Genomic DNA, 25370 nt, shown 5'->3' with positions numbered 1-25370 from the left:
GCACCAAAGAGAGCAGTTTAAAGCCCTGACAGAATGTGCAGCCTTCTGCTTTCACGATTTGTAATTGCTGGAGCAAAGCAGGGATGTATATGTTAATGAGATCTGCTCCAGAAATGTTTTTTCCCTCCAGACAATTATGATTTTCTTAGGCAGATTGAATAACGTCACACCAGGACCTGAGAAACACTCCTAGTAAAAAAACTCCAATAAGTAAGTTAAATGTGCCCACATTGTTGCAGCGATGTGTAAGACCCTGCTTGAAATGTCTCCTGCTATATCTCCCAAGTTCTTTGGAGTCCCCAGGCTCGGGGAAGGAAAGAAGGTGTCTCCTTCTAGGCAACTTGTCAGTGACATGCTGAGCTGGATACACCCATCCTGAAAAGGATCACAGGTAACAGAGCAACAACCCCTGAAACTTGTCTGGATCAACTCTTCAAACCAAAACCAAATCACTGTCGTTCAAACCAGTTGGGTTTTTCAGAACCTTTCTCTATTTCAAAGTTTTGTGCAAGAGAACAGCAACCTTTCTGGTTATCAGGAGCCCTGCTCTCTTCAAAAACAAAATCCTGGCAGAAATAGTCTGACCAGCAATAATATTTTCTGCATGTGTCCCTCCTGAAAAGATTGGGGTGGGGCAGGGGGATGTCACTACAAAGTGATGAGTTCAATTTTTTGGCATTTCTAAGAAACTAAATATCCATTCTGAAAGACCCTAGGCAGGCACTCTGCTATAAGACAGGCAGTGCCAATGAGATATGGCGGAAGAGAAATGACTCACAAGCCCATAGTTTTTCTGTCTTCAAGAAAGCATTTTACTGAGATGTCCAAGTTGGGAATCCACTTGCCTTGTGTTGACACATGGAGAACAGGAGGTAGCCCTCAGTTTTCAAGAGACAACAGCTCTTCTGCACAAAGTTCCCTTATTTCTTAATGTTTCCAAAAAGGGGCTGTTTTGTAGTTTTCTCCCAGAAAAAAGTCACAAAGCAAATACTTTAGAATAAAAAACCCTTACAAGAACTGAGCCCTGAACTGCTATTACACTATGCAGCTCCCATGCTTTGATGAGCTGTGGTATGACAGTCAATGCAGCACGATATGCACCAATGTCTGCATCCTCAAGGGTAGAATCAAATCCTTTAAGGCTCTCACAGTGGGGAAGCAAACCTTGCACCTCTGCTATATCACCTCTCCCATTGCTCCCCTTCTAACTTCTACTCTCAGTCCTGGTATTAACCCTCTCCACTCCTCTTTGAGTCTGTTAGCAACTTTAGAAGTATTTGCTTTTTTTCAGTAACTGCTGGGGAAAAAAATCTTACTAGTGGGACACACTTGTGCTGTGTGATTCAGGTGCTGTTTTTCTCATTTGGACATATAAGCAAACTTTCATGTAGTAAGCCATCTGGCATGGCTCACTCCCTTATTCTGCTGTCTTTAAATACCTTTATTCCATTCCTGATGTCTTAACACATGACACTGGGTCTCTAAAGAACCTCTGTATTAGCCAAGCCCAGGAGGCCCTCATGCATCTGGCCACAATGATACCACATGTGAACCAGAGGAGCACAGCACAGCAGTCACCTTTTTTGCTGGTCTTGTGCTGCCAAATGCATCTCTCCTCTCCTACCCATCTTTCTGCATGACCAGCTGCATCTGCAGAATTTGGACCTTCCTGGAGTGGAAGTTACTCCTCATGCTGAGATCCCTTGTGCTGAGTGCAGCAGGTTGATCATTTGGATCTGGTTCATGGAAAAGTGTGAAAATCACAGTGCTGTACAGGGTTGGCCAAGTAGCACAGCAATGAAGGTGTATACTGGGCTCAAAGCAAAGTCTTCTAGCAATGCACGTGGTTTCAGCTAACCAGGTTCTTACCCAAACATACCTTGTTTTCTCTTCCCTTGCTCTGTTCTCCTAGTGGAGAAGAAACCTTGACGGAGAGGAAGATGCATGAGTGGCATGTACTTTGTGAATGTCTTCCTCTTCTGAGCACTTTGTACATGTAGATCAGGATAATTGTCCATACACCTCTCTGTTTATTAGGGCAGTAACATCCCAAAGGGTTAAGTGAGGCTGGGAATCCACGATGCCAGATACAGTACACCCACTTAAGAAGTGACATGCATGACTTCAGAAGGCTGCAGTCCAGAGAAATAGGTCAGAAAGAAGAAGGAGCCCCAGAAAATGATCACAACATGGTACCAAGATTTGCAAACACTGTCTCCTTTCTCCTAAGATCTGAGAAAGGCAAGGAAGTTCTACAGCTGGTTTTTTAAACACAAATGTTCTCTATGAAAAGCTGATCAAGCTCCTACAGTACTACTTTGAAGAGACTGAGGGTTCTATATTGAAAAGGCACTTTAAAAATCCCACCAAGAAAAGTATTTTTGGTATAAAACATTTTTCTTTATCCTGCTTATTTTATAGTCTTTTTTTAGCTTGTTCTCCAACAGCTGGCTAAGGAAGGAAGGTCTTGTTGATTTGGATTGAGAAGAGGGGGACTTTTTTTTGCTGCCTAAATGTCAGGCCAGATGCGTCAATCACACCATTAGGCAATTCTGTGTGCTGTAGTCACTTGTATTACTACTGCACGAGAGAAACTGGGGCAAAAAGACAGCAACTAGGGATTTTGTTTTGATTAAGAAAATTATACTTCCCACAGTCAATTCTGAAGTGCTGTAGAAGGATGCAATTTGAGCTAACACTCTCAGATGCCTCAGAAAGAAAACTTTTTGTCTCCCTGTGGAGGCATTACTGGCACACACTGGGAAAAACACTTCTCTCTTCCATAGTCTGCCCCATTACTTTACAGTGAGCAATTAAGGAAGCACGGGAACCCAGAAGAAAACATTGTATTTGGATGTAATGAAGTGTTTCACTCCATCAGAAAAATATCTTTTATTTCAGAGACGTGGGATTCCTTGCAGCTTGAAACCCAAAGGCTGCTGATTCTGAGTTCACTCAGAGACAGAAATGTTATGTGTTTGAACCAGTGTGAGAGACTGTATTCAAATCTCACTGGATTATTCACTGGGTCAGAACAAACTGTGTATGTGGGGGGAAGGGGCATGAGAGCAACAATTCTCTACTGTTTAGTAATTTTCTATGAGCCTTTACAATGTAAGTTTCTGTTAAAGTAGTTACGGACTAGCAAATTACTGAATGCTTTAGTTAAAGCAGTGGTAACTTGAGTATCCAGGTTTTGGCTAAGAGATGCTGAACAAAGGTGCTTTATAACCATCCTTAAATACGCTGCTCAACGGACAAGTTCAAGTCAAGTTCAAGCTCCAAACAGCCATCAGAGACCACCCAGGGACCACCAGAAGATCCCTAGTGACCAAATAATGACTTCCAAAGAACTTCTTAGAACTAATTAACACATGTATGAATCATAAGAGAAGTAGTGAATATGTAAGATATTTACTGAGTATGTAAAATTATAAGTAAATATTAGATATGCTGAGCCAGGAAGGGACACACACATGATAAGAGTGCTCGAGCAATCCTCCTGTGTGTCCAATGCTGATAGTAAAAGAATGCCTGACCACTAACACTCACAAATTAGGGCTTTTTTATTGCCAATTGACGGTAACAGGCCAGGCTGAAGCCCATATGGCAGGGCCGTGGCAGCCCCAGAAGGCAAGCTGCACAACAGATCTGTCAATCAAAGGCCTGCCTGGTAGCCCACCCATGCCATGCCCCCTTGAGTCTGATTGCCTGCACCACCCCTCACTCTGGCCTGGAGGGTGACCAGTGAACCAGACCCTGGGAGGGGTGGCCACAGTGGTCAGACTAAATAAATACAAGGGCACAGAGTTCTCTTTCTTTCTCTCTTCCTCTTTCTCTCTCTTCTTTGGCTATCATCATCTTTGGCTATCAGTAACTATTTTTCTCTTATTCTAATCTCTTTCCTTATTTCTTCTCTTTTCTTCTCTCTTTACTCCTCTTTCTTCCCTTAATCTCTTTTCTTTCTTTCCTTTTTCCTTAATCTTGTTTGAGTAACTTAACACTGACAGGTTGTACTTTACTAAGCTGGTGTGTATATTGGGAGGAATCCTATCTCCTGGTTGTAGTTGCCTCATGAACCTTTTGCCAAAATGCCTATTTTCTCATCAAATTAAAAGAAATCCCTTGGGAAATCATATATAACACTTTCGCTTTATGTGATCTTGAGGTATTAAAGGCTTTGCAAAAATTCAGTGGTGAACTATTTTTGAGCCTTAAATATAAGTAATACTCCCAGCAAAGCTTGAGGCTTCAGGACTTGGATCTTACAGCCAGTATGTAAAATATTCTGCTCTTCTGCTCTATGCCCAGTTCAAGGTAGGTGAAGGGAAGAGAAGATGCTGGCCTGCTGAGTAAGACAAGCTCCACGTAGGTGGACAGATGCTCCCAGCCCTGACCTTACACAGTATTTAAGCACATGAGTCTTCTTCAGCTTCTGACCAGTCCATTCAGAGGCAGGAGGCAAATGCTGATCTCCATTAGGGCCAGTGGGAATTTTGCCATTGGTATCCACAGAGTTGGGACTTTACCCAACAAATATAGATGATCACTGTCTGGTCGGAGAAGAAAGTGGTAGAACAGACCCCATGCAGACTAGCTTACAAAGCAGCTGATCTCCTGCAAATCAGCTCCTGGAGGCTTAATCTCAGATATGCCCTCCTCCTCCCAGCCTTCCCCACATATCCCAAATGACATCTGACCTCTAGCTCCTGGAAATCCTCCTCTTCCTCAACATCATAGGAGAGGGTGTGAATCTTGATGTCATCTGCTGACAGATCGATGAACTTGCTGTCTGGGTACTCCAGGCTGTCTTTGGTGGGAGAGTGGTCCTCGATGAAGGTAGTTTCACAGCACTCCGAGCCAATGCTCTCGCCCCATGAGCGCAGCACATTCTCAGAGTAAAGGATGATGTTGGGCCGGTAGTGAGACTCCACTGTCTGCTGCAGCATGTTGGGGTCCAGGAGCTGATGCACAGGGTCATTCCTGCCCTTCTCCAGGTAGCTTGGAGAGGACAGGCTTCCTGCTAGGTGATTCCGTTTCTGTGGGGTTGGGTACACAGAGACCAGACCATCTCCACTCTCTGCCATTAAGTTCCTTGTATTAATTAAACCATTCCTTTTACCAGCTTCAGTCATCTTATTGTGCATTAGGACACTTTTCTGATCAACCAAGCCATCCATACTAGGAGGTATCTGAGGCAGTGGGACAGGTGGCCTTTATTTTGTTGTACCTTAGAGACAGTTCACACTGGGGCGGTGGCTCCCATTTTCCTGATGAAGAAAGGAAACCAACACCAAGGTGAGGACAAAGGTAATGCATAACATATCACAGCACTTGAATCAGCTTATCTCCCATATCATCTCAACAGGAAATAGTACCCCATATACATACACATTCTTTCAATATATGCCCACTTGGAGAGTTATAAGAAATGGCAAAAATGAGCAAAAAAAACCCGCCAAAAAATAAACCCACAAACCCAAACAAACAACAAAAAACACCCTAAAATAAAAGAACTGGTTTCCATTCTCAGAAATCTGCAATTGCAAAGGGTAGGCAGTTGGTGTGTTCAGCTGTCAGTGTCTGCAGCCACCCTTCGCCCTTGGCAAGTGCTTTACTACCCTTTGGAAACCCATCCAAAGAAAAATAAGTAGGAAGTGTTCTTAAAATCAACCCAAAAAAGCACCCAGGGAAGGTAAGTTCAGATCTTACCCAGAGGAACTAAAAAAACCCCAAAACTCCTCTAGACAGGGTCTGAAATCCCCCGAGTTGCTCTGGGTGGCCTACTTCTTCCAATTCCTCCAAGGCTGTTCAGAGCAACAGGCTGAAGGGCTGAGATGGGGCTTGTCAGTGTGACCATCCCCATACAGATACACCTGGAAAGCCTGGATGCACAGTCACTTGAGCCCCAGGAGCTGGTTGTCTCCTTTTGCACAGGAATGAAAGCTCTCCTCTGTCTCACCTGAATGAACACCAGTTAGGCTATGTATTGTGTGGACTGCACTAAGGCATGAGAAATCAGAGGAATAGTTCAGAAGGCTAGAAAATACCTTTTTTCCAGGCCAAACCCTTTCTCACCAGGATGCTAGTTTTTGCTAGTTTTCCTCAGAGGTAGCCAAAGGAAAATGCTTTTTGAAATATGGATGTATCTGCCACAGCAACAGTAAATTCAGGGGTTTGTTTCTGTGCCTGACCACAGAAATGACAGAAATGTTCCTGGCTTCAAAGAGCTTCATACTAGATCCTCTAAGGCCAAATTATTAACGTAGGATTACCTATCCCCAGTGTGCTGTCTGGAGGAAACCAAGAATGACACATACAAACACACATACATATGTATTATTTTTACTTGATGCATTCTTTCTATTTCCCTTTCATACCAGACAGCCTCCAACAGAGCAATGTCCAGGAAAAGCTTAATTTTATTTTCTCTAAATAACTCCAGACTTCAAATACCGGCAATCTCCCTTTTGAATGCAAGAGATATCTAAACCATTCAAAGAGCTAGTCTTCTGTTCTAACACTACCAATGAAGCAAAAAAGACATTTAACATACAAGAGAGCTCACATGTTTACATTCACAGCACTTGGTTTAACATGCAGAAAACCCATTTGATTGTGTTGGGAAACAGTTCAGTGCTTCTCCTAAGTGAAATGACAGGAAAGCTACACAACAGAAAATACACAGGTCTCAGCCTCAAACCTGGGGAACCTGTGAGCAAAAATTAAACCAATTTGCAGATGAGCTTCAAAGCTTGGTTTCACCAAAGGGTTAGTCCAAAAGCCATTTGCACCAGATAAAATTGAGAGTGAATGCCATGCCTTTCCAAGAAAAACTCATTTCCATATGCAACCATGCTTGTGCTGAATGTGCCCTCTTCCTATTCCCAGTGGGGTAGCATCAGGCCATGTCAGCACAGAGGTACTGGTGTGAGGTGGAGCTGCTTTTGGAAGAAGCAAGCGAAGTTCAGCAGGCAAGAGTGGGTGTCAGCACATTGGCCTTAGGACTGGTGCTTGCAGAACAAGAATCTTCCATCAGCTGCTCCCCACTGAGTGCTGGCAACCGGTATGATCTCCTGTGGGCTGCTACAGAGATTATGTGGGACCCAGCCACAACCACAGCTGGGGAACACCTGCTGCTTTACCCAGCTAGGTATGTAATCCAGGTAGCAGGATCATTCTGCTATGCCTCCCATAGCTTGCCCACTTTCTACTTCTTCCTCCAACCTCTCCCAAAAAAACAAAATGAAAGTACATCATCACTGGCAGAAGCTGAGAAAAAGTCAACAACTGAAAAGTAAATTCTTCGACTTTGCTCAGTTCCCCCAAGCTGGTTTGAAAGTAAAAGACTTCTGATGTGTGACACCGACAATCAACTCCCCTGAAGCCAGAGAGACTTCACGCAAAACTGCAAACCATCTCACAAGCATTCTTAGCCCTGCCATTTGTCTAAGCCAACTGAATCGGTCAGCAGGAGTATGTCACAGATGTAGCAGAAATTGGAAGAAGATGCACAAATCAACACATCGCCTTCCACAAAAATGTTCGAAGAGGTCAACAGTTTGCCACTGCATCAATGGCTGCAGCAAAATGCGAGCCATAGGGGACAATGCTTTAGTATGCTAAAGTGACTTTTTGCCCTTCCAAGTAAACTACAGGGAGTTTCAAAGGACAACGCAACTAGCTCACAGTAGGAAAATTAGAAATTCATGCATTAGTGATATTTAAAGGTTTCATTGCTAACAGTGGAAGTAGAAAGACCTCCATGCTATTTTAGTCTTGCCAATACACAGCAAATCCAGGAGCACTTCAGAATATTACTGGGATGTCAGTGTCACTGTCACAGGCCTGCCCCATACGATCCCTTGCTCTTTAATGATCATCAGCTTATATGATGCAGGAGCCAAGTCCCTGGTTAAAAGGAGGCTCAAGACTCAATATCGTTACAAAAGGTGATTTTGCTCCAAAGCATTTGGAGTGATTGCAGACAAGACTCTGAAGAAGACCTAAACCAGGACTGCTCTTGACACTCTATGCATGATGTCTCTATCATCCCAAGAAACTGAGAATTGCTATGTTACAGACTTGTATTGCCTGGCTTCAACCTGTGCCCTCTCCAGATAACATTTATTCTGCAGTAAATAAGTTGCATGCCAGATCTGAGAAGCCCAAAGAGGAAAACCACCCAGGTTTGGCAGGTAGCAGAATTGAGCAGCATGAACAAAACTGATGTGGGACCATTCAGCCTATGGACAACAGAATTCATCCTGGCATCCTTCACTTACTAGACAGGATAGAGCAATTAGTGTTCCTCAGTCCCACCAAGGATCTATCTGGCAGCTGCTTACGTGCTGTGCATTTAAACCAGTCTTGTAAACCAGTCTTGCAGATTCTGAGTGAGACCTTCCCCTAGGGATGGGGGGAGAAGGAGAAGAAAACATCCGAAATCAGGCAAGGAGAAGACAGGGAGATCCTTCCCCCACAGAGTTTGTCCAATAATAGAGATAATGCATTGCTCAAGACATCCTTCTCAGAGTCCCACATAGCAGTGCAACTAGTATGCCTCAGGGAAGGTCAGCAGAGAGATGCATATGGCAGCATGCAGTCAAGCAGAGTTGTTTAATCCTAGAGCCATTTCCATCTGTAACTGGCTGGCTACTCTACCAGAACCTGACCCAATGCTCTCAGCCCTGCAAATGTACTGCTTAAAGGTAAGAGGCTGGTAAGTCTCTTATGCCTTTTGATTATGCTACCTTAACAGGGTGGAAAAAAAGGAAATAATAAATAACAATAATAGCGCTAATAATGAGGCATTGATTTTTCTTTTCTGGGTGAAATTCCTGAGTGGCTGGCCATTAGGTTTAAATCAATAGTATCTTGATTGCCAGTGCATTTTGATGCATAGCTGAAACAAGGTCAATTGCTGTCTAGGGAAACAGTTGAGGTACTGAGAAACCCTTCATCAACGAAAAGGCAGGATTAAGAGCATTGTCAGCCTGTGAGATACTGGATTATTATATTAATTATTGGAATGGACCAACTCAAGTGTGTGCATGGGAGGAGGGGACAGGTCGCATTTCACAAAGGTGAAACAGTGCCCTGGTCCATACCCCAGCCCTTGGAGCCTCCCTGGCCACCCCCAGAGCAGCTGTCAGTCACTGGGCACACTGGGAACCAGCCTACACCCCATCCTGGAGGCCCAGTTCAGCCCCCATTTCACCTACTGCAGACACCTGAGCATGTTCCTTGGGAGAAATTAATTGCAGATATGCAAGGTGCACAGGTCCAGTGGGCTCAGTCTCCCTTTGGAGTAACAATACCCCTCTAAAACACAAGACAGACCTCTCAGCTTAATACTAACCTTTACATGAGTGAAGCAGGTGAAATGAATCCCTCAGGTACAGATGGAGGTGTGACAGAGAACGGCACGTGGTCACGAGTAATGCTTAGGGGCAAAAGGCAGCAAGTGCTTCCGCAATGGCTCAGGGCCTGTGTCCTGCCTGCAGGCACTCCTTGGACATGGATTCACTCACTATACTTTCATTAAGGGCTTTCTCTCATGTGACCTAGGCCAGGCTCACATGCCTGTGACTCACAGGCAGGTCCTAAAATTAAGATTGCCCCAGTTTCCAGGTTAACTGCAGCCCAGAATCTCCAGATGGCAGTGTGCCTGAGAAGATAACCTCTAACAGACCACCTGAGGAAACTGGAGGATGCCTTCTCTGCAGGGCTTCAACACTCATGAAAAAGGCTTCTCTCATTACCTAGGACTGCAGTGAGGTTTCAAAATTATGCTGACAAGAAAATGAAACTCACCAGAGCCCTCTCAACAAGAGAGCTGTTTGGTCTGCTCCAATATGCAGAGTCAATTTAACTGGTTTTATTCAGGTTTCATCTGTCTGCACAGTTTCAATGTGTCCCAGAAATCAGTCACTGGTACTAAGGCTAACCAAAATAATTCTGCATTTTCAGACTTAAGACTGGAACCAGAAGGGAAAACCAAGTTCCAACAGATAGTAGTACATCAACCTTCAATCTAATGTTTACCTTGGGGATTAGAATTTTTTACCCAGGTCTCTAGTATTAAAAGTGAATTCATTATTGTAAACTTTACTCTTTCCAATTTCTTGCACTTCTTCCCCCCCGTCTCTTTTTTTATTTTAGAAAGAAGCAGCAACCAGTGCCAAGATATTTAATGTGCAATGCTGTGGTTTATTAAGCTATCACTTGCGTTACAGCAGAGCCCAGCTACAGTAGCTGCAATGAGAGCTACGCTCTGCTGGGTGTTCTGCAGCCTCCTGCTCTGATGACAGTGGCTGACAAACTAATTAAGCAAAGGGTGTGAGACAGAGAAATGCCAGTTGTAGAGAGGGCAAGGGGAGAACAGCTAAACGCTGTGCCCCAGGTTCTGGCAGACAAGAAGCAGAAGCTAGCTCTGTTACTGCCCACCATTCCGAAACTCCTTTGCTCTCCTGTGACCTGGTAGGATGCTGTTTTCCCCCTCTTTCCACGGGACTTTACACAGCTCAAGCATAGCCTAAGGATGTTTCAGCCTTCTGGAGATCCCTTTCATGTACCCAAAGTCCTGTGTGAACAAGCAATTCAGGAACTCTGAATTCAGAAACCTTGAATTCTGAACAAACAACTCAGTTGAAATAGTAGGCTATGGCTGACAAGTCCAAACCGTCTTCTCACAGCAGACCAGAAAGACACTCATTCAGCCAGACCAAGCATTACCAGCCCAACAGCCTGGTTTATTGGCAGGAGATGAAGGCAAATCATGGTGAGGCTGAAGGCAGAGTTCCTATCTGCTGTCAAGGCTTACAGCTGTACCCGCTGCCATTTCCTGCAGATCATAAACCAGGAGAAAGGACTCAAAAATCTCACGTGCTTCTGCATGGGAGTCTTGGATATCAGGGGAAATCTTTTCCTCATGAAGACAGTCAAGCATGGGAAAAGGGTGCCCAGGGAGGTCCTGCAGTCACCATCCTTGGAGATTTCCAAGACCCACTGAGCAACATGGTGTGACTCCATAGATGACCCTGGTTTGAACATGAAATAGAACTAGAGATTTCCTGAGGTTCCTTCAACTTACTTATCCTACGATTCAAATCCCTCTGATCCTTACAGATTCCAGCTGTCTCCTACGCTCCCAAAAAGACATTCACTGCTCCCACATCCCTCTGCCAATCCCTCAGTGATTCTAATTCTAACACAGCATGGAAAGAAGCGGCAGTAACGACCCTTCACAGGGCTGTGCCACCACCAGAAACTGATTCAGCCTCATGACTGCCAGATTCAACAAAATGCCTCTGGGCTTGATGCTGGTTCTCCCACTGCCAGGACAGAGAAAGAAGAGAGGAGAAAGCTTTCTTGAAGAGCAGGGAAGTCAAACAGTGAGTGCTGCAGCCTGAAAAAGAACACATCAAGAGAGGTCTGGAGGTTGCAGGTTTCCTGGCACAAGCTTTCATGTAAGAGGGAGTTTTTGACGCCCCACACAAGAGGCTTCAGTGTGGTTTGAGGTATTTCAGACATTTAGAAACTGCAACAACAAAAATGGACCATTGCATGAGAGAAATCACAGGCAATAAATGGATCTGGAGAGCTGATTACAAAGTGAAATATTTAATGAAATGAAGGGAAAAATATTTCCCACTAGTATTTTTTCTTCTTTGATTTAGCTGGGCTCATTAAAGTAGGTTTTGTTTTAAGGGAACACTGTACTTCAGCAGCTGAAATTCCTTTTGCCCTATTAAGTAGACTACAGGGAGTTTCATAAGACAATGCAACTAACTCACATTGGGAAAATTAAGAATTCATGCATTAGAGATAACTAAAGGTTTCATTGCTAACAGTGGAAGTAAAAAGACCTCCATGCTATTTTAGTATTACCAATATGCAGCAAATCCACTGTGAAATGTGGGCATGTCCTTCCCTGAAGAGGAGGAACTTGGAGTACAATGAAACACCCAAGGTCATATTGAACAGAGTAGAAGAACTGGAAATAAAATCCAGGCCTCTTGATTGCCTGTCCAGAGATATATTTAAATGTGGAAACAATTATCATATGCGTATTAGATCTGCCTGAATAATTGATTGCTTAATTCAGTAGCTTAACTAAAGAAAAGAGTGGGAGAGCAAGGAGGAATTACCTTGCATTGACCTAAAACATTAAATGTTATCCCTGCAACCAAATATTTCCTTTTGCGCAGATGGAAGCATCTTGCCTGAGCCAAAATGTAATGTTTTGTTTATTTATTTTTATTTGAACAAACTGGTTTTTAATTCAAGTTGTCTCTAATTAAAAACAAACAAACAAACAAACAAAAGACCTTCAGGCTTTTCTAGCAATCTTCCTTCCTGACTTTGTCAACCTCGACTCTTTGTGGAGTTTAGTCTGAATTCACAACTTTCTTCATTCAATGACAAAACTGCCCTTTCCAGATAATAAATAACTGACCTGACTAACAGCACCTTGCTGTGATGTAAATGACCCTGCCTATTATGGAAGGCACCAGAGTAAAAACACCATGACACCTGTACAACTTATGGCAGTTACTTTACAAAGTGAAAGCAGTCAAAAAGCGAGGCTCTGTGCATTTTTTAAGTGAGACATTCATTTCACCAAGGCAATTCAGGAAAGCTCAGTGTAAGAAACATATTATCAGCTCCCTGACCACATCTGAACATGTGAAAGCTAAGAATCAGCTTTGACCAAGTGGCTGGTGAGCTCAGTGTGAAACTATAAAACACCTGGATCCTGCCCCTAACACTGCATCTCCACAGAAGCAAAGCCTTTTGCACAGGTGCCTGACATATGCTTCTCTTGTGTTGTCTTCTCTCTTGACTGTAAGTATGTACCCTCCACTCTGAGCCTGGCTATCCAGTAGCACACAGAGCAAAGGATGCCATCACGCTGACTTGGATCACTGGATTCAGAGGCTCCCCAACACTGCAGAAAAGGATCACTTGACAACCCCAAATGTATCCAGCCTCACTTGTGAGCTCCCCTCACCCATTTCAAACAGGGGAGATTGAGTCATGAGTAGAGATTCTTGCTTTAAGACATGCCTCTCCCAACAGAAGACTAAGCTGACATTTCTTCTCCCTCCATCCAACCATCCAAAAAGCTTTTCTGTAAAACTCTGTGATTATGCCCAGTGCTATAAAACTAAAATATAATTATATTATGAATCATTATATCGTGATATAATAAATAGACGCATAGTGAAATACCTCAGTTCGCTACCTTCGGCAGTGTGGTCAGGCTGAAGGCTGCCAACCTGAAGAGCAGAAAACTGTACTGCCTTTCACTTTCAAAGCAAGTGAATATAGCTGTTCTCTAGGGTGTATAATTGTATCCCTAATTGTTCAGAGGGTCCTCATTGAGGAAAAACTTCCGAAGTGAGTACCATGACTCTCCTGCATGGAGTGAAAAGCACTCAACAGCCTCTGCCCAGGAGCTGCTCTGGCTTCTGGGGAAAGTTTGACTCAGACCCACACCTATCATGCCATGTTTTGGTCAAGAACTACTGATCTTGTGGATTCAACCATGACCCATGTTTTGCAGAGCGAAGACTGATGCACAGTTGAACTGCCTGTTCCACTGCATATTTACGTGATGGACAAGCTTCATGCTCAGGTGAAAAGATGCACTGTCTCAGTCTTCTTGGTCTCTGTACACAAAGTGTGGATAGTTTCTGAGAGTGAATCTAGATTTAAAGATCGGGAAAGGCTAAGTTATCACCAAAACCCTCTGTCTAATTTTAATGGTGACTTGTGTTGCAACACAATTTAAAGTCTCCACCTTAGAAGAGGCTACCTGATGCTCTGCCCCATAGAAAGCCACAGCAAGGCAAAGTCCCTGCTGCACAAAGTAGAGCTTCGAAAAGAATCACAAGAGTCTCTCCCAGGAATACCAACATCACAGCATCACCTGGCCCTTTTGATCTGCCTGCTGGCTGACTCCAGTGCCTCCCATTTGACCTAAAATCCCTGTTTAACTGTGTTTGTGACTAGGCTGGCCCACACACAGGAACATCAAAATGTGGATCCGGGACTGACCCTACTAACTCCCTTAAGTCTCATTCCTGATGGGCAGCCAAGCCCCCAGAGTACCTGATTCTTGCACACACCTTGCTTATCTGGCTCTGCTTGCATTCCCACACTGTGTGCAGGAAGCAAAGAAGGACAAGACACCTGCCTTGCGCTTCTTCTGGATGTAACCTACCAATGCTATGCTGTAGGCTGCGACTTTAGATGTTCCTGAAGCAGGAATGATAAATAAAGAGATGACAGAACAGGAAGACAGCTTGGTGGTGCTGACTCGGTGCAAAATGAAGGCTTCTGTACTTCCCACCCCAAACAAAGCACCCCAGGGTTGTAAGTCACTTTGCTCAAAAAACACTTCTGTGATACCGTAAAATTGCTAGTGCTAGTTCATTAGGGTGAGGATGATTAGATTAAACAGCCACTGCTGGGGCAATAAAATCAGCCGTGCTTCATCAGGCGCTAGAAGAGTTGCAAAGCTAGGAATGTGCTGTGGGACAAAAGCTTTACAGAATAAGTGATTCAGCCATACCAAGACTGGTAGCTGGAGGCAGATAGGGCAGGCAGAGAAACACTGAGCAGTAGCATCAGTGGGCATAGAGTGACCTTTACTGACCTTTCTTAACCCTGTACTCACCCCTCCCTGCAGAAACCAGAAGGGATAAGTGGCTGCATTGAAAATGACGAAAAATAAGCGGCTGCCTGAAAATGATGAAAAATCCTATCACCTCTTGCCTCTGGGATGAGAAGGAACATACGACCCTAGAGATTTTTATATGGGAGGCACAGACACTGGTCTGGCAGATTATTCACAACACAACACTGTCTCCATGATCTTGCAAGCTACATGCAGTTGGAAGAAGAGAGATTGTTTTGTTGCAAAGAGCACAAAAATAGGAGCTGGAAGGTAGGTGGGTGGGTGATGTGGGGAAACCACATGTTGGGAGAGGACTAGATAAGACAATGCATGTAGCAGGGAGCTGCTGTGGGAGATATCCTGAAGAAGCATGCTGAGCACATCAGTCCTGCAGGACCTGACACCAGGCCAGATGTCTCAAGGAATCTAGGAAAGTCAGTTACCTCCTAAAGGAGCTGAACTCTTTGATTATGCCTTACCTCTGGAAGTTTTCAGTGTCAGATTGGATAGGGCCCTGAGCAACCTGATTTAGTGGAAGGTGTCCCTGCCCTTGGCAGGGGGCTTGGAACTAGAAGATCTTAAGGTCCCTTCCAACCCAAACCATTCTGTGATTCTATGATTGTCTTCCAAGGAAATTATCCATTTGCAAACACCATTTCAAAGTTCTTAATTCTCTCTGGGGATTTTTAATGGGTCTGAGCACTCAGTCAAAGCACATATATCCCTACTAAAATTATGCCAACTTGATGTGAACAGTCAGTTCAATCTTCTCGTGCCCCAGTGAATTAAAATCTTAGAGCGTAAGGACAAAAATACTTTACAGCATGGATTTGGATGGTTGGTAAATGAGGAAACTTTACATGTTCAGGTTTTATATAGATACACACATACAGATAAACATCTATAGGGATGCCATATATAAAACTGGGAGTGCTAAAGGCATGCATGAACTCACACCTCTCATGTACTGCACCACTACTTCAAAATGTCTTTGCTAGTCCAGAGAAAATAATCAATTTTATGACACGAAATTCAAAGCACAAAACCTTTTGCTTCTTAGTTGCTACAGGTTAGATCAGCTCCACCTAAATCCTCAAGGTCACAGGCATTTACATCTGAAAACAAGAATTTTGCTGTGATCCCCTTACTCAAAAGTAGTTTCCAACTCTTACTAGAGAAAGAATATCCAGAAACAATTGATTTGATAGTCAGAGGACATGAACAGCTATACTCACACACTTACACAGAGACACTGTTCACATTTGTCAAAGCAAAGCCACTGAACACACCGAGTATTTTCCTCCTGTACACACCTCTGCAGTTCTTTTCCATTTGCACCATACAAACAGTAACTTGTAAAAATTCATCTTCAAAGGTGAAGAAAACAAAATTTAGAAATCCCAATATGCAATCCGCAATCTTAATAACCATAGAGGTGGCATTAAAAAACTCTCCTGGACACAATTATAGCTGGCTGCAGATATGAATTTACACTGGAGAGAAAGATAAAAAACCTTATCCAACTATATTACACCTTTTCTCTAATACCATCCTCAGAAACAAACACATTTTAAATCCTGAGAGCAGCCTTCATCAAGTTAAATATGTTGTGATGGTGCCTGTATACACTACATTCTGCATTGCATCTTCATTTGTTTAAGGAACTACCTTCCCGTGTGTGTGAGATTTATTCCAAAGCACACGGCACCAGTGGTGTGAGATGTCTGCTTGCCCACTTAATAAAAGGAGACTTCATTTAATTCCTACAAATGCATTTATCCTACATGCACCCTGGCATGACCTGTAGTTACCAAACTGCCAATAAAATGTCAGCTTATCCTGTAAAATCAGCAATGCCTTATTCTTAGGAGTGAGGCAATTTGAAATTATTATGGAGCATCTACATGCAGCTACTTTGAAGATGATAGCTCATTAACTATAATTAAGAGCAAATAATTTAAATGCATGAATGTAGAAAAGCGCATTCTCTGTTCTGACTGCATTTTATCATACAAAAAAATCCCTCTGTAAGTACCAGTTAATGCATCATCTTAAGTTTAAGAATATCAAAGCACCTTTTAATTGTTCTTAATGCTCTGTTTACACTGGATTAATGTCTAATTAATTGTAATTTGAATATTTAATCTCCCTGGAAAGTTCAGAATTTTTTCCTTTTTTCACTTTCATTACACACTGACTACAGCCTCCCTCCAGTGATTTTGAAGACACAGTTCAACAGATTGCTCTCCGAAGCAGCTCCTGCCACTAGGTAGCTCCATGTTCTTAGCTGGGGTCAAACCCGATCACCGTCGCCAGTCCCACATAGACCCTTGCACCTCTTCTCCTGCAGCGCACTCCTGACCAGCAAGCAGTACCAGTCCTGTTCCAGGAAGGCTTGCACTCCTGAATTGCTAATTCCAGAAAGGTTTCAATGCATTTACCAGCCTCTTCCTACTGAAGGGGCTGACCCCCTTGCGGGATGCTTTAGTGATACCCGATCCAGAAGGATGGGGCAGGCACAAGGGACTTACCCAAAGTCAACCCCTCTCTGCCACCGAATAGCAGGGACCACTGCTGTCTCCTTGCCTCAACCATCCCTCCCTTCAACTTAGCTATTACTACTCGCAAACTAGAGAACGGGAAGGAAAAGAAATTCAGTCTGGCCCCTCTGGAGCAGGATAGTGAGGGGAACGAGCAGCTGTGGCTGTCAAGAGCCCAGCATCTCTGCCGCCTGCCCCTTGGTTCTACCACGCGGCCCGCAAGGGGCCGCGCACCGCCGCATCTTCCCCTTCCCGGGTCAGAGACTGCCCTGGGCTGGCAAGGAGCTGGGAGGGAAAGATGCTCTGCCACAGTGCGCTGAAGAGGATTCTTCATGGGGAAGAGGTGGGAAGGGAAAAGGAGGACCCCATGCACACTCTCCCATCCAGTGCTCCCAACCCACACCTCGCGAAGGCACTGGAAAAGCTTGTCCCTCCCCAGACCCTCGGCGGAGAGGGCAGATGATGCTAATTTCGACTCTCACCAGGGCACCGGAGAAACACCTCTGCGGGCAGCGCCCCACCGCACGGCGAAGGCAGGCTCCCCCCAGTCCCCGCGCTCCCCGGGGCTCCCCCCGGAGACTCCGCCGCGGCAGCTGCGGACGTACGCGGAGTACGCGGCGCGGGGAGGGGGAGGGGGTTTGGTGTATCGCTCCCCGGAGGGGATGGGATGGGATGGGATGGGATGGGATGGGATGGGATGGGATGGGATGGGATGGGATGGGATGGGATGGGATGGGATGGGATGGGATGGGATGGGGGGTGGTCACTCACCTCCCTGCAAGGTGACCCGCAGCGCGGTGCTCCTGCTGTGGGCTGCCGGAGGGGTGGCGAAGCTCCGGGCTGGCAGCGCTCATAGCCCGGACGCGCTGCCCGCCGGCATCCTGGCTGGGGGCTGCGGCGGCGGGGGCGGCGGGGGAGCGGGGCCGGGTGCGGGACCGGAACCGGGAAAGGGCGATCGACCGGCGGGGCTGCGCCGCCTGCAGCGCCTGGCTGTGCTGTGCGCTCAACTCGCGGGGAAGAGGAGGAGGAGGAGCAGGAGGAGGAGGGAAGGAGAAGGAGAGAGGCAGGAGAATCAGTCCTGCGTGGCAGTGCGTCCAACTTTCCTTCTGCAGCAGGAACAGCCTCCATACCCTGTTGTGTAGACCCCACCTCGGGGGAGCATAGCAAAACCCGCCCCTCTCTGCGCCCTCCCCACCCCATCCTTCGTCCTCCTCCCTGGGCCTTCCTCCTAGACAGGGATCTCCTTTTTTCTCCACCCACCGGAGCTCGGCGATTATTCAGAGGCATCGAGTCCACTCGCCCCAGCTTTGGCTGACCCTACACCTTGGCCTGCCACAGAGGGCCCCCGGTACTGTTCCCCCACCCACACAGGCACCTGCCAACATGGAGCTGGGCACAGCTCCCCAGGGCTATGGGGAAGCTCTAGCAGGTCTGAAGAACTTTATTTTATTTGTGTTTTATTTTTTAGTGTAGTGACGAGTGCACCAGGCTGCGGCATTGAGGGGTGTTCCCAGCTTTCTTAATAACTGTGCATAATATGCGTAAGCAGTGTTCATTCATTCCTCTTTCCATCCCTAACAGGCCTGATAGCTAAGTCATTTGCCTAAAAGCTTGTCTGTCACCACTTTTCCAGATGCTTAAACATCCAGGGCTCAAAATGTTGTTTGGAGATCACATGCCCCTTTTAGATCACTGCTTTCCTTTGCCACTGCAGGGAAACAAGAGGATGTGTAACCCTGGTGCATTTTGGTTGCCTCCATCTCTCTTTCAGGGTTAAGGCTGTTATCTCTCCCTGCTTGCCTGTTATTTGTTATTCATACTCCCAAAATAAGCCATGCCAGATCTTTGCTGAAAGAGGATGTTCAAGATTTAAAACACATTATCTAACTTGTAGTCCATCATAGGGATTTTAAGCAGAAAATCCCTCCAGCCTTTGCTCTTCCACAACTTTTCAATTTTCTTCCAAACTCTCACTTGCTTTGAGTATATCCTAGTGGTATTCACAAAACACGTTTCTTTCCATCTAAATATTTGGGCCCTTGTTCACTGCTGACTTGCTCCAGACTGCAAGGAGGTTTTGTATCTTAGAGAAAACGGTTTCTTCCTTTAATGTAACAGCACTGGGAGAGAATGTGTATGGAATTAGCAAAAGAAAATAGCCCCAGATTATGGTCACCCCTATTTCTCTTAAGTGTTTTTCACCTTTCCTTTGTTGAGAATAGAAGCCTCTAAGTCTCATTCATTATGCCTTTACTAAGTAAGACTTTTAGGAAAAAGACTATCTTTCCATTTTCCTTGTACAGGAACATAACTACAGGGGGGCCGGCTTGCAACCAAAGGACTTCTAGCTGCTACATGGCAAATTCATCATGCATTACTGCTACTGAATGGAGATATCAGCTCACTTGGATGGACAGCAAAATACTGGTATTTATTCCTGGTGAAATACAATTTCTTAGTGACCAAATGTATTTGTGAAATAGGAGGAAAGCCAAAAAGATCTATTAGAATTTTTTTCTTGGAAGAAAAAAAATGGCATTTATACAGAATGGAGTGGGGAAGGGATTTGTGGGGCATCAAGTCCAATTGTCTTGCTTCCAGGCAGCCACATCCTGTGAGCTTGTTTGTTTCCTTCTGACACTTCCAAAAGGTGGGTGTTTTCTGTATTGTTATCAAGATGAGGTTCAGTGACATCAGGGAAGTAATGATTTTCTCTAACACTGTTCCTCCACCTTTCCCATTCTCCCTGCACTAAACTAAACACATTCTTCATTCAGTCTGGGAAGACCATGGGACTTTGTGTCCATGAGGAAATCAGGTCTCATTTAATTTAGTTGAATTTTGAAGCAGAACTAAGAAAATCTAAGTAGTGAAACGATTACAATCCAACAACCATAGCAGGTGTAACTGTTGCTACAGACCAGGGCATACTTTGCCTTTTCTTCTTGCCAACCTCTTCTCTTGCCTAAAACCATACAAGAGCTTACCAAAACTCTAACTGGAGTTAATTATGACACTTCCCTGTTGCACTAAGCTTGGCATAAATTGGCCTATTCCTGATGCTGGGAAGCTAATGACTCTGCCTGATTTGATTTTGATATCTGCAGCTCACTGGTACAATTTGATTTTTGGGGAAGTTTTTCAAAGAGCAATTAGAAAGGGGTTTGCAGTGCAGTGAACTGCAGCAGACTGGTTTGCAATTTGGAGGTTTCTCTTCAGGTCTAGCAGCATCACTGAGAGTCCTCTTCAACATCAAGTTGTGCAGTGCATCCTTAATGCATTGTGCCAGCACATTTCACAGCTTCTTGTCAAGAGCTGTAGATGAGAAGAAATTGTGGAAGTTCCTGCTATGTGTTAAAGGCACTTTTCTCCAGAGCTGATGCAGATGCAGCTCAGTAGGAGAGCTTCTTTGTAGACAAAAGCACAAAGCATTGCACTGACAGAGAGCAGCATGAAGAGATGTTTGAAAGGGGCAAGGCAGATGAGGAAAAAAGTCCACATCCCTTAAGTCTGATGTCTCTTGGAGGCTCATTGCAGCTGCTTGCCATTCTAAGTGTATGCCAGCAACTTGCTAGGACTACGTAGCAGTCAGGGACCCCTTCTTGCTTTGATAGCAGGGAAATGAGTAATTGCTCCCCAGGGCCTCTGAGCAGGGCTCAGCTGTGGCCTGAGATCCTGAGAAGCTACCATTCAAATACCTGGTGAATAATAATAACAAGAATAATCATTGCAAAGAGAAAGACCAAAAGGCAAAACTGAAAGTCTAGAGCAGAAGGAGAAATGGAAGGGAGGCAGGGCGGCCCGTGTTGGCTTGGAACCTCCATGGGCCCTATACTCTCCTGCTCTCAGTGAGGAGCTAGGGATTTGGGAGATATCAAGACAGGACGCCACCTGGAAGCAGAAATTACAAGAGAAGTACAAACAGCTTTTCTTACAACATGGGGGTTTGCAGAAGTCAAGGAAGAGATGAGACTTTGCAGGCATATTTCATTATAGCTCCAGGGAAATAATGTCACCACTATTTGCTCTGACCAGGCCTTTACAAGGGCTGATGCTGACCAAACAATTGGCCACTGACTTCAGTGGAAGCACCCTAAGGAACAGCACCTGGCTAGTGAGTCACACTGTCCTGATCACCTTCCTGCTCTTTTCTCCTCTGGGTGTTTTGCACCACTGTCAGCAATCTGTTTATGAGAGCCCTTGGAGTGAGAACCTCTCTGAAAGCTTCCTGGCCAAAACCACATGGGAACCATCACAGCCTGGGAGCAGGAGAGAATCCTGGTCTGGAGACCACACATCCCCTTCTTCAGGGAAAGAAGGTGAGCTTTGTGGTAGCCATGAGGATTTGGGGAGCATCATTAGCTGGTACATCTGTTGATGTGCTAAAATGCTCATGGGAGCTGGTGGGAGAAATGTTATGCTGTGGACATCAGCTGTCCAAAATCTGATAATCTATGATGTGGTGTATGCTCATGACACCCTGAGTAGTAAAGACAGTAACCTGCAAGTGCATTCCTGGTCCCTAGGAAGAGCAGCAGCACCACCTATCACCAGAAAAAGAAGGAGAGAGGATAGACAAAGTGCTACTCCTTCTCCCTGATCCCAGTACAAGATTGGAGCCCATACTTTCTAGATGACCACAGAGAAACTTTCTTCTTCCAGCAGAAGAACCTGACTTAAATCTTTCCCTCCATGCTTTCTGCTGAAGACTCCTGCTGGCTCTATGAATGTCTCCTTATTTGTTCATCATTGAGCATCTTTTGCTGCAGAGGGAACAAAATGTCACTTAAGGACTCTAAAGCAATAGCTGAGTGGTAGACTGTCCCCCAAGGTCACCTGAGACTCAACAGGAACAGACTGCAGTGAATGTGAAAATGCTTGTTGGGTTAAGTGACGTAGGCCAGATGTGCTCAGCCTTAATAACTTGGGTGTGTGGTTGTGGAGTGATCTCGCTGTGGTACAGAGCTAGGAGGAGATAGAGGGATGGAAAGGTGAAGGTTTTGGGAAAGAAATGCTGAGAGCTAGTATTTACAATGACAATGAGCCAGAAAAAAACCCCAAAATACGGAATACAAAACTTCAGATCTACAACAACCTTATAGACCTACAACTGTTCGTTATTCAGAGGGCACAAGTAGGCTCCAGGACCCCTTGGCTTGTGGATCGGCACGTAAGGGTTCTGTCTGACAAAAATCCTGGCACCATAGATACTGGTGTGGTCATGGAGTTTGATTCGGAGTAATGGTACAGAACAATCAGGAAGCAGCCCAAAGTTGTAATCTCTTCCTGTCAAAGGCAAGAAGAATCTTTCCATGTAATTGGATCCAACCCCAAAGGTATAGCCAGGAGTGCTTTTAACTTTCTGAAAAACAAAAATTGGTTAGCTGAAATGACTGAGTTGTTTGGGTGCTGAAGTTTGTGTTGATTTGTTTGCTGATAGTTCTGAAACCAGAATAAAAATGAGATTTTGGGTTAACCCAAGCTGAGCATTTTTTTTCTTATTCTGTATTCATGGCAAATTGAAAAGGAAAAGATAGAATTTTTTGGCTGAGTGAACAACGTAACTTAGCTCAAGATCAAATGTTTCATTGCTTTGAACTCTTCTTATAAGAAGAGTTCTTATAAGCTCTATGTGCATACTTTCTTGTAATAAGGGAAAAATATAAATACAATCACTGTCACTCTCTGCTTAATGTGAACCAAGAAAGAGTGGCTGCTAGGTATCATTTGCTAGGAGGATGAAGTAAATAGGTCTTTACATCTGGTACTAAATTAATTTGCAAGGACCTGTTAGGAAAAGTGATACAGGACCAACCTTTTATGTATTCAAATCCTCAGCCCAGTCTCTGGAAGGGGTTGTCTTCATCTCTTTTGCTTTAGACAAGTTACATGAATTCTGCTAAAGTGGCCCAATTTTTCATATGTCCAGGAGCTGAGAGACTCAGAGTCTCAGAAAAAAATTGCATTGCTTTTATTTTGCCATCTGTGCCTCATCTCACTGTGCACAGTTCTAATGTTTGAACTTTTTGGGATTCTTCCAGCAAGCCTTACTGCAAGCACTGGCATCAATGTTTCCCTGTTTGTAAGGCAGCTCTTTGACCAGTTTGGGCAGCTCCAAGAGAGAGGGAACTCTGTAATTTTTGTGCTGACTTGCATTGCTGGCCTTCAGAGGTAGGCAGGAAAGGCAAAGGTTAGTGCTAATTGAGATGTGGCCATCTGTCAGACAGGAAGCATGCTAAGGCCACATTCTGGTTTGTTGGTTTTTTTTTTAAGGGAAGGAACCAGTCGCTGGTGACAATATTTATGTCTGAGATAATAAAGGTTCCTCTTGGATAAGATTAGGGATCTCCTGAGTTGTCCAGCATCTCACTTAAAATGCCTTTTCGTCCACTGAAACTGCAGCATAAGTACTTTGTTTAAATCAGGTACTTCTTTGGAGCTGAATGCCATGAAAATTGGCCTATTGTTTGTCTTATGGATTACTCAGGCTGCCAGTACGAGGGACGTGTCTATAAACATGCTTAGAGACCAGTCAGTCCTTTCCCCAAAGATCTGATAATTTAAGTTAAATAGGACAGTAAAAGCAGGGGTTGAAGGGAGGTACCTAGTCCCACTGAGCATCTTGGACCTATATTTATATATGGACATGTTGATGCCATATATATGGGCAGAGATTAAGTTGAATTAAATGGATTGCAGCTTGTTCACATTGGGTTGGTTCAGACCCTTAAGAAAGATGCTCGGGCCTGTGGAGAAGCCCTGTGTCATTCCAGCAGTGCCAATAGACTCAACACAAGTCAGCTGGGAGAGCTCTAACTCTGAAGTACTGGCTAGAAGCAGGAGGATGCTGTTATTACTCACCCCACGAGGGCAAGAGTAACCCAGATTCTTGTTAATAGATCTCTTGGGGTGTATTACAACAAGTGAAACATATTACATTCAGTGAAACAACACTGAATGATCAGTGTTTGTAAATGTACATATATAGGGCTTAATTTAGAACAATTTGGTTGCAATGGAAAGCAGGTATGTAGCCATTTGGGTTATTATTATCTATACTAATATGGCAATATGAAAGCACTTAAAAATATGGGCAAGGGAAAAACAAAGGAATAGGAAAAAAGGATAAGAGTAGAAACATTCATAATCACTACTCATGGATCTATGATAAGACTTGATTGCTGCAATTTAGTAGTACATTGGCTGAAGTGATGGTCTGGATTCCTGGGGGGTTGTTGTGGGAGGGTGAAGAGGGGGGGCTGGAAAGCTTAGACAAAAGTTACTAAAGAAGCCCTACCCTTGAGTCATGAGGTGCAGAAAGGACTCCTTCACTTTCTAAACTCCTTCTCAGGGAGGAGCCTGGATGCCCTTGAATCCAATCTTAGTCTCGGATTATGTCAGCAGTTTAAATTTAAGAAATTATAGAGGTGTTAATAAATTAATTTTTCCTGAAGGTTTTAATGATGCCAAATCAGATATATGAAATTAATTATTTATTATGACAAATGACAAGTGAACAGACGAAAGATCTTAATCAGAATTAATTACTACACAGTGTAAAACGTACTAGCAGTGTATGATAGCATAAAGTAGTATAGTGCACTGTATCCAAGCTAGTAAAAGAAACAATCATTAAGTAGAGATTGATATAACACAGCTCACTAAGCCCTGGGAGTAACTATGAACAGGCATCCCTTCTTCACAGGAGAAGCTCGACAGACTTCAAGAACATATGTGGAAGAATCTGCCATATGAAAGTTGGACTAGGCTTTTATAAAGTGATGGACTGATAGTTATAGGTTTACAGACCAGCAGGCAGCTATCTATAAAATGTTGCTTCAAAAAACAGGATGTGTGTTTGGATTTTGGTGAACCAGGCTGCTTTTAGAATAGCATAACACCAAAACAGCACCCTGGCACCAGCAGTAACTCGTTAAAGATAGCTTTGCATTCTCTGATCGGATTCTAGGCCTTATCGGGTTAGGTCATCCTGCAACAGGTGTGGGGGAAGAAACCTGTGAAATGCAATATCCCATGGGTTAATATACATTCAGGCCAGGTGGGAATGCCTGGTATCTCCCCTGAGCTGGAGGGAGCTTTCAGTCCTCCGGTGGAAGGCCTCAGAAAATGAGTCTGGGGGTGCT

General features: G+C 44.4%; 2 protein-coding genes across 16 annotated transcripts in view; one reads left to right on the top strand and one right to left on the bottom strand.

Annotated features, from left to right (window-relative positions):
• Positions 1-18230, bottom strand: part of SYNDIG1 (synapse differentiation inducing 1) — a 134185-nt gene extending 115955 nt beyond the window's left edge. For 3 of the 4 annotated variants that reach the window (XM_050316125.1, XM_050316126.1, XM_050316123.1), the window contains exons 1-2: positions 17998-18230; positions 4701-5270 (exon numbers count right to left, since the gene is read on the bottom strand). In XM_050316125.1, coding sequence (XP_050172082.1) covers positions 4701-5180 — 480 coding nt within the window. In that variant the 5' untranslated portion in view covers positions 5181-5270; positions 17998-18230. Of the gene's footprint in view, positions 1-4700; positions 5271-17708; positions 17787-17997 lie in introns of those variants that run through there. The other variant, XM_050316124.1, reaches the window with a different exon arrangement.
• Positions 17503-25370, top strand: part of LOC126640379 (uncharacterized) — a 28403-nt gene continuing 20535 nt past the window's right edge. The window contains exons 1-4 of one of the 12 annotated variants that reach the window (XR_007629022.1): positions 17503-17569; positions 17712-17827; positions 19530-19653; positions 21407-21545. Coding sequence is in view for 1 of the 12 variants with exons in the window: in XM_050316127.1 (XP_050172084.1) it covers positions 17559-17836; positions 19530-19653; positions 21407-21545; positions 21753-21826 (615 nt within the window). In the remaining 11 variants the exon portion in view is untranslated. Of the gene's footprint in view, positions 17837-18236; positions 19654-21261; positions 21546-21752; positions 22418-25370 lie in introns of those variants that run through there. The other 11 variants (XM_050316127.1, XR_007629021.1, XR_007629019.1 and 8 more) reach the window with 11 other exon arrangements.

This window comes from Myiozetetes cayanensis, unplaced genomic scaffold, assembly GCF_022539395.1.
Source record: "Myiozetetes cayanensis isolate MyiCay16 unplaced genomic scaffold, myiCay2020 scf2-11, whole genome shotgun sequence".
Taxonomy (NCBI): domain Eukaryota; kingdom Metazoa; phylum Chordata; class Aves; order Passeriformes; family Tyrannidae; genus Myiozetetes; species Myiozetetes cayanensis.
This window is presented reverse-complemented; position numbering and strand designations above follow the sequence as displayed.